Raw genomic sequence first — 10,372 nt, 5'->3', positions numbered from 1 at the left:
GGACCTGTGTGTTACTTAGAGGCTGCATGCTACACAAAGTAAGGACCTGTGTATTACTGACAGAGGCTGCCTGCTACACAAAGTAAGGACCTGTGTGTTAGTTACAGAGGCTGTGTGCTACACAAAGTAACGACCTGTGTGTTACTGACAGACAGTGTGTTTTATACAATGTAACGACCTGTGTTTTACACAATGTAACAACCTGTGTGTTACTTACGGACAATGTGTGTTACACAAAGTAACGACATGTGTGTTACACATAGTAAGGACCTGTGTGTTACTTACAATGTGTGTTACACAAAGTAACGACCTGTGTGTTACACAAAGGTGCTGCTCGTTTTGCTTTCCCGGTCTAGCCGATTTAGCCGTTTCTAATCGGCAACTCGCTCGATTGGCCATCCCGCCGTCCCGTCGGCTTAACCGGGACCTGCCGATCGCCCCGAAAAAATTTCAGCGGGACAATCGGGACAAGATGGCGGCTTGAAAGGTGAGGAGAGGTTTCGTATTTGTGAATTTCATCAATTGAGCAATATTAGGTGTGAAGTCGAAGCAAATTATTGCGTCGATAAGCGATATGAAGTGAAGTTGAAGCAATTAAGGAGATTTTGTCTTATATATAGCAAGTATGATACTGTATATAAACGTTGTTGCAATCATCCCATGTACAACACGTGTTTATTATTAGTATAACAACAGGAACTTGACGTTCTGTCAATAAGAATACAGTAGGTATAGAACTCATATAAAATACCATGTATACTGTAGTATACAGGGTATTTTTTTAACATATAGGTTATTAAATATTCTTATTGCTCCTAATATATATATATATATATAATAACCCATAAAAATACAGGTTATTAGGCCAAGCTTATAACATTATATTATTGTCAATCTCATGTGGTACAATTTATTAGCGCTACTACATAGGTTTACTTTTGGTTTATCTGTGCATACGGACAATGTAGGAGATGTATTTGATATTGCTGATTTCTTAAAAGAATATCAGAAGATAAAGTGTACTTTCAAAACTTTGAAATTATGGCAGCTAAACGTGTGTTGCGACCCATATAGGTATCCGGTACCTAACCATACACAGATGTGCTGTTCAAGACCCATATCAGTATAGCATGTGTGTATTAGACATTTGTAACGAACCCCTATGATAGGCCTACAAGTGAATTTGTTGTAATTCATAGATGGACGTAACACCAAAGTGGACCTGCTTTTTGTGTGCCCAGCCAGCTCCATTCCACTCTCTTGCTTCACTAGAAGCGCAGGAAAAATCTGGAAACACAGAGATATATATAGACGGTGATTACAAGTGAGTATAATTACAAAGAAAATCTTGTGAGTTATGTTAAACATTTGACACAAGGCCGTGAAATAGAGGAGAATTAATTATAAAAGACATATAAGTTTAATTATATACTGTAATTACGATTTTGTTATCGGTCTGTATTTGATGTTCTATATACTATGGGACGATGGTATGTCTTCTTAGTGGGAACAATATATACAGTAGTACATGTATTAGTATTCAAAATTATCGATTACATAACATACATAGCAGCATCTTTTAACGAGAATGTTCCTGATCACAGGATTTATTTGCGCTGCCCGTCCTGCAGGAGGTGTTTTCATCCAAGCTGGAAAGGCAAGGGGAAAATGAAATAAAGGAAAAGGACAGTTGATCAACACAGTTACAGAAACCTTAACCGGTCACTTTGAAAAACGAGAAATGCAAACTGCAAAGCGGCACAAGGAAAAAATGAACATAATGAAATCCTTCATTGATGTTTTAAGAGGAAAACAAGATTCCTCTGCAGCTCATTCCAATTCCCCAAGTGCGTCTTCTGATGATGATTAAATGATGATATATATTTTATTATCTTATCCCTGTTCTGACTGAAGATTCTTTTTTATAGTCTATTATCTGTGCCAGGTGCCAAGTTTATTTCTTAAATGTCTTGAAATTGTGTTAATTCTTGTTTTATGATCATATTATACTGTTAAATGTGTTTACATGTATTTAGAGAAAACAGTGAGGTTCACAACCCAGTGCGTCTCAAATCAAATTTTTCTTAAAAATGTTGGTTTTTTTGCTTGTTTCAATCTTATTACTTTTTCAGTTATATTAAATAAATGTAACTTCACATATTTGGGCTAGGTGCAAGATGTAATTGTAACTATATATAAAATTACTGACAATTAGTTGTTTGCCCGAAATTGTTTTTTATGATCAATGAAAAGTGAACGACAGCGTATTTGCTCTGTATTCTGTTTGTTTCAATATATGTATTGAAAGAGGAAAGTGCAATTTCTTTTTGTAAAAGTTAAATGAAATGTTGTTTATGTAGTTAAGGTAATTTTCATGCAATTATTTCTACTTACAAAATATCTATGCTTGTAACTGCATATACATCTTCGCTAGCCAAGGCTTCTGATTACGTTACACTACACGAACCCTTGGCAGATATATAGGCGTCAGTTCTGGCCCTCTAGCGGTGATTCGAAATTACCACCCTTTACACATGAAATTTTCGACCAATCAAAATAAGCGTTACCGATTTACTTCATCGGTGATGTTTACAAACACACATCGAGGTTTGGTGTCATTTCGATGAGATATGTGATCAATGACTTATATGAATTGATCAAACACTGCGAATGTTCCCCCAAAAGATTGTGATTTTTGTATTTAGGTAGAATGCCATGATTTATTCGGCAATGTAGCTATGTACTGGGTGCCGCATTTTTTGTTTACTGCGAAACCAAGCCAGAATGTAAAACGTGATTTGATTGGGTGCCCTGGGATTCCAGGGCGCGACGGTTTGAACACGACTATATCCGCCAAGGGTTCGTGTAGTGTAACGTAATCAGAAGCCTTGGCTAGCGAAGATGCTGCATATATGGAGCACCAAATTAATACATTGCGATAATCCTGAATACATTTTAACATGATAAAAATGTGTACACATAATCAATTAGATTTAAATTGAATTCATTTAATTTGTAGATTTAATTTATACATAGTATGTGTGGTTGAACTTCTCTTTAAATCTAGTAACCCAACTTTACAGATATATTAATAATACCTGGTGTGAAAAAGAAGCAAACATGTTTTTTTTTTCAAGTAAATCCATCTCCAAAACAAATATAGTTTTAATTACATGAATTATTTTATGATAGAAAACACTTATTTGGTGCTCCATAAATGTACTAATGGCAATATGACCACTTCATTATTGCATACAATAATTACCGACAAATGTTTGTTGTTTAATATGATTATCATTACGTTTTTTAATTTGCTAACTTTGTGCTAGTGATCAAGAATAATTATATAGTTACATACTCATTTTACCTAAAAATTGTTAAAAAAAACTGAATATCATGAGCTGATCAGTTTTTCAGTTTGCTGGTTTTGTTAGCTGTATTTCTTAAGGAAGAATACATGTTGTTACTGTTATTACTATTTTCTTTTTTAAAATAAATGTTTTCAATTTACATGTATCTTAATCTTGTATTTCCACTCGCTATGAACAAAGTTAAGGATATGTGTTATGTACATGTACCTGTTTTGAAGCACATATTGGGCCACATATTTGTACAATATGGAATTCAGTTTTGTTTGGTAAATTGACAACTGGTCAAATTAATCAACAGAAAAAAGAACAGTAGTCGTACATGTTTAATATTTACTAAGTTTATCTTGCCACTAACAATCGCTTCAACCATGGATTTAAGATGATATATATGTCAATGTGCACTTCAGCAATTACCTCATATCAGTTCGAAAGAAGCTGACAACAAATCAAAAATGGAAATGACAGTTTCATGATAATTGCCTTTACATGTACATATAAGGTGTGGAGACAAGCTTATCTAGGAGGTAAATGTTCATGAACTGACGATCAATGATTTACTGCAAGGCTGTTAGTTATTTGTAACCTCTTCGTTATCCCTAAATGGGAATTTTCCCTCTCGTTGATAACATTATCATCATCTGTTTGAAGTTCATCCACTGCCATTAGTTCCTCTATACCATCCAAATCATTTTGTATGATACAAATGTTGTGTATCACACCAGCAGCAGTAACAATATCACAAGTTGTTCTGATGGATTTACAGTTCAAATACCTCAGTTTACGAAAACGTCCTTTGAGCAATGCAAAGGCACGTTCAATCACCTGCCTCTTTGATGATAAAGCTTTGTTGAACAGTGTTTGTTGTCTTGTAAGGTGACCATTATCTTTATATGGGGTAAGAAGCCATTCTTTTAATGGATATGCACCATCCCCCAAAATATGGTATTCTCCATTATTGCAAAGTCTGAATCCGTTTTCACAAATGCTGGAATTGTTGAAAACCTTTGCATCATGAACACGACCTGGCCAACCGACATTTATACTTATAAAATACAAGTCATGTGTGCAGATGCCCTGCAAAAGAATGGAGTGGAATCCTTTCCTGTTGTAATATGCATTAGCATCCTCTGCTGGAGCTTCGATTGGGATGTGTGACCCATCTATTGCTCCAATGATATTTGGAAATTCATATATATATGAACCTGTATCATTGAAGCGTTCTGATATTGACAAATAATCACCAGTCGTTGGCCATTTGATGAATTTCTTCAATGAAGAGTTAATTGCATTAATTACTTGTTCCCTACACTTCAAAAACGAAGAATCGGTTACACCAAATCTGTCACTTAAACTACGTATTGTATTGTATCCATTGACGACAAATAACGAATGGTCATCAGTACCTTCTTCTCCATCGGAATCGGTTCTCTACCTCCTGCACATACACGTTGTTTTAACTGTTCACATTCACTAAGGTGTTGACAAAGGACATCAAATGTTTCACGATTCATTTTAAAAAACCTTGTGAAGTCATCTGGTAAGTAGTTCGGGATTGTTTCTTCAAAATACCCTTCTGTTTTTGTTCGATCTTCTCGTAAACTGCAAGTCAAACAATAAATTATCAAATGAAAAGCTACAGCCTACATAACCGTCAAAAGAATAAACCTAACAAGATTATTTCATCGCTTCTGTTATCTGAAATCTGAAACCCCTATTTGGACCCTAGGTAGTGTTAAATATTGCCTAGGATCCTGTAAATACTGTATGGAAAAGGACAATAGTGTATCCAATGTGCGCAACCTGAAGGAAGTCGCGTTTTTTAAGTATACATGTAGTTATTACAATAATACATCAAAAAAGCCAAAAGGCTTAGTTCGATGTCTAACAGTGATTACAGTGATAACAACCAGATGGTCTTGAAAATACACTTACAACGTCCCCCCCATGTACAATTATTTTATTTTTCATACAAAATTTGTACTTACTGCGTTGTGAGGTGTTGAGTCGCCTCCATCAAGCATTCCATTTCTTCCCCTTTTTAAGTTCACTATCACTTTCCATAAACATATCCAACATTGCCAACGCTATTGCATCGGCCGCCATCTTGCAATACAGCCGGTACACTCGAAGTTGAGTCGGCATGTGTCGAAACGAGCAGCACCAATGTAACGACCTGTGTGTTACACATAGTAACATTCGGAACACCTCGGCCGATTCTCTACGGTCATCTAACCTCGGCAATCGGAACCCCTCGTCATTTTCTCTGAAACTAGACTCGGACCAAAGTAGTAACCATTTTGGACTACTTTCGATCACATGACACAAAAAATGGCGGCGCCCATGTTTCATTAAACGGCGAGATTCAGCGATCATCATAAATCGACATGATGTGAAAACGGTAGTTAATGGGATGTCAAAAGTTTTCCTCATCACGATTGTAGTATGTCGTTATATTTCTCATATTTCGATCATTAGGAAGTCGCTGATTTACCTCCAAGTAAATATTTGTCTAACAGTCTCAAATGGTAATGTTTTGTTTTGTCAGCGAGTGTTCGAGTGTCAAGTAGGGTATTTCTGTTACTCAATACATATTAGTTCTCTAATTTTCTTAAATGATTTCGACAGATCTCACCCTGGATTCTTTTATCTTTTAAGATATATATCTATATATTTGTCATGACAGGTCTGATATAATATATATGTACATCAATATACAATACAATGTATACATTTGTATATGCCGAGATATCTATAAACATCATCATTCCTGCCATCTCATTATGACAGCCACATTTTTATCAATTGCAAGATTTGCAGAACATCATGATCACCTTCAAATATGATATTTTTGTAGATATATTTATATGTAAAAACACTGAAATTTAAGACTCATAATTTGGAGGAATTAGCATACCTGAATGTTATGATTATGATATTTCAAGTACAATTGTATTTCTTATTGATATACATCCAAATTATCACTAGCATAAAAAGACTTCTACAATATCTTAATTACATGTATGCAGGAATGTTTATGTTATAAATGCATATAAATTATAATATGAAATCTAGACAAAAGTAAAATACAGAAAACTTGTAAACACGGCCGAGATAAGTTTTCATGAAAGATGTGTTCTCCTTTCTCTAACTTGAAAATCATAAAAATAGAAGTGACATCAGATATAGGTCTAGTCTGATTCATATTACACCAAACCCAGAATATCTGTACTGTTCCTCCAAAGCTGGATTATAGTCTGATTTATATTATACCAGACCCAGAATATCTGTGCTGTTCTCCCACAGCTGGATTATAGTCTGATTTATATTACACCAGACCCAGAATATCTGTACTGTTCTCCCACAGCTGGATTATGCACTCATACATTATATACAGGGTATAATGATCATACCTGCACTTTGATAAAGTCTATTTTTTTCAATATTAACAAATCTTTGCAAATATTATATATATATGTATATACTATTATATTATTTTCATCAGCATTATACAGAACACAACCATGTGTCATCCACAAAGGCAATTGAACCAGGATGTTTTCTTTAGGAAAGTGGTTAACATGGAGGTTTTTTTTCCAAAAAGCAAATAAAATTCCTATTAGAACATTATTTCAAATAATACAAAACCTGTTAAAGAATGGTGAAATAAAATATGTTTATGTTTATGAGGTATAAAAATACATAGTTAACCCTGAAGCATATCAATTTGGTATGATTCTATTAATATATTATGATAGAGGATAAAGTTTACTAATGGTAAAATCATTATCCGGTTCTCCAACTTTTCTTCTATCATGCATGTCTCCACATATATGTCTCCAGAAATGTGTTTTTTCTTATCTTGTTGTGTTTCTTTTTGTTTAAAGTTCACGGATTTGATTTTTCTATATGATTACATCCATATACACTGTACATACCAGAAAAAATATTGATGTGATGGAAAATTGCCTCCTAGGCCGTTGAAGGAAAGCTTGGAATAGCCCTTTATGAAAACCGGAACATTGACAAGTCAACTTTTGTTGCTTCATGCTACAGCTAAAACAAAATGTGTACCAGTGTAAAAAAAACACCAGCTAAAAGTGACTTGACATTTTAACAGTGACATTGACTGTTGACCCAGTGATAATTATCTCTGGTCAGCTGAACCAAGACTGAATTTTGTTAAAAAAATAAACTTAAATAATTCATTAAAACCTGGAGTAGAAGGTCATTAACTGTTGTTGACAAATATCATATGTAATTAAATCACTGATGATATCACAGTTTAATCACCTTTTTATTTCACTCCACAATCCAAGCGAAATATATTCTGAAGAAGTTGAATTCTAGTCTTATTTACTTTTTAATTAAAATTAAATTGAATTAGAAGATTGTTCCAAACTACACTTACTGTACTTAAAGATTTCTGTTAATTATTCACCTATAAATAGGATTGATAATGAAATTATCATTATTATTGAGCAGTATCTATACCAAATGAGGTGTTTTCACAACTCAATACCTATAAACTCTTTAATCAACACAAAAAAGGACATTTATTATAAAGTTCAACAATCTATTGCTTCTGGTAGGAGTGACTGTTAACGAAAAGTTTGAAGTACAATGGAGTAAATGGTAAAAAAAGTTACAGTAGTTAATTCATAAGTTGGGTATTTGGTTTGAATTGCCAAGTATGATTAAACTATTACTATTACAACTATTATTGATATCATTTTTACACTTCACAAGAAGCACCCTTTGTACTTACTCCCAGCCCTTGACAAAGCCAAACATACTAGTATTTTTTTGTCTTTTTTTCCACTATCTTTCCTAACTTCTCTCTTTCACACTTTCCTGTCCATCTTGACAATAAAGTGAAATATTTATCATAATTAACAAATTAGGAATACCATTTTGATATAAAATAGGCAATTCATTAGTTGGGTATTTTGATGAATATGCAATGACATGTTGTTTTTATGTCAATATTCAGCTTGTAATGAAAAACAGTGTTAAAGAGGCTGATGATGAGGGTGAGGATGTAACAATCGGGTATCTAACAGTATATATCAGGATAGTACATTCACATGATGATGATGATGAGATTGTTGGTTGTACATTTGAGAGTGAGATGATACATTATAATTTGACAACAGTTGTGTTGATATATCTTGTACATGAAAATGAAAAAAAAAGAATAAATTACACTTGTATATACATGTACAAGTAATAAATCTCTGGTCAGCTGATGTCTTATTTAATTAAAAACTTTGCTTGATAAATTAAATGGCATGTCACTTTCATCCATTAGAATACATGTACTGCAAGTGCATTTGTTCCTAAGTTGAACTTAGGTTGGTTTGTTTGCTAGTTTCATCACCACACATATGGTTCAGTCATGCAGGATCATTTTGAGGCTGGGTCTCCTTGTAGTAGTGGGTGACTACCTCACTGAATAACACACAGGAGACCCTGAACATATGCTTGGATAGATGTCAATCGATGTCTCATAATCAATTAAAGTGTCATATTCCAGAAAACTGTGAGAACAATCACACTGGTAACCCCAAACTTTTCAATTACCTCGTGCCAGTGTTAATTTTTAAACATAATTGAGGATTTAAATGTTGCACGAGTGAATGAAGTGCATGTGTGGTATTATTAGTAAGTGAAAGTGAGGAAATTAAGTGCAAGGTATTAATGTTAAAGGAAAGGAATTTATTTTCATCCATCTTTCGTGTTCCACCAGAGTTATCGCCCCTCACTACACACAAGCATATTGACTAATGAGTGAAAAGTACAAATTAGATCCAAGCTATTATTGTTGAATCTCTTAGATAACCTCACAATCTTCAAAGTAAATGGTTCAACTGACCAATCACAACAGTTGTTAATTGCCAACAGATTTCATATCAAGCTCTACAGAAACATACAAGTGCCATGAACAAATCAAACATAAAAACTGCCAGGAAAAAACTGAGAATTGACAATACACCATAGAAATTGTAATTAACTCAATTTCAATTTTCAATTTCTTTATTGACCGTAGGCCTTGTGGCCCATAAGTACATAATACAAATACACAATACATGAAAATGACAATGAAACAGCAATGCAATACATTGTGGAGAACGGGTTACATATGTAAAGATCGAATCTTATTTGCTTCGAATATGAATTTACCCAGGTTACATAATTCTTTGGTATTATTGACACTTAATAACTGTATTAATTTAAACATTGATGGCTTTTGCCAGTAGTACTTTTCAGAAAGAATATACCATTACATGATAAAACACCACTGAAATTATACACAAGTGCATGGGTTCGGGAAAATTTCTGTAATATTATTTTTAAAACATCCACTTCACTAAAAGGTATTTTTTTTATAAAGTTATATATGTATATAGGTTTCAGAATCAAGGTTGCTACCTGTGAATTAATGTAAAATTTAAAATCATATATAAAATGCATTTCAAATACGGTATTTGATGACTCAATGATGTAATGTCTAATGTTTAAGATTTTATTTTATTCTTATGATAATCATACTCATGACACTTATTTTTTTGACTCAAGCATCTACCCGAATTAAATCAGTCTAGCTATTATTAATGTGTATTCTGGGTGAGTTAACTAACATTTATGACATTTGGCAGACAATAGGACTTTTTTGGGATAATTTTGTTGATATAAGGAATGCATCGCTGTCGATAAAAAAATAATGGATCTAATAAAAACAATAACCTGGCTGTAGATGTTACATGTACCGGTACACACACAGTAGTTCTGTAATCTTTACAAATACGGTTGGATCATAAATATAACACAAAACTAAAATGAAAAACATGTCAATAACATTTATATAACGCTTACTCTTCACATATACAGTGAAATACTTAAAAACCACATGGAATAGACTGGGTGCAGCCATGTTGTTTACCCTATCGACAGCTATAGTTCGCGGTAATTTGGTCATCGTCCGGCGAATCACCTGGACCCAT

General features: G+C 33.6%; 1 protein-coding gene and 1 long non-coding RNA gene across 2 annotated transcripts; one reads left to right on the top strand and one right to left on the bottom strand.

Moving 5' to 3' along the window:
* The first annotated feature begins 332 nt into the window (after positions 1 to 332).
* Positions 333 to 1,674, top strand: LOC117345395. The gene is made up of 3 exons (XR_004536426.1): positions 333 to 487; positions 1,200 to 1,324; positions 1,605 to 1,674. It is a non-coding gene; the product is annotated as an uncharacterized LOC117345395 (long non-coding RNA).
* A 2,006-nt stretch (positions 1,675 to 3,680) lies between these two features.
* On the bottom strand, positions 3,681 to 6,001 carry LOC117314716 (putative nuclease HARBI1). The gene is given in 3 exon segments (XM_033868806.1): positions 3,681 to 4,736; positions 4,739 to 4,970; positions 5,357 to 6,001. Coding segments are annotated over 3 exon segments (1,092 nt in total). The 5' UTR covers positions 5,398 to 6,001; the 3' UTR covers positions 3,681 to 3,917.
* Positions 6,002 to 10,372: the final 4,371 nt, after the last annotated feature.

Source organism: Pecten maximus, chromosome 16 (genome assembly GCF_902652985.1).
Source record: "Pecten maximus chromosome 16, xPecMax1.1, whole genome shotgun sequence".
Lineage (NCBI taxonomy): Eukaryota > Metazoa > Mollusca > Bivalvia > Pectinida > Pectinidae > Pecten > Pecten maximus.
The sequence above is the reverse complement of the archived record's forward strand: the minus strand, read 5'-3'. Positions and strand labels throughout refer to the sequence as shown.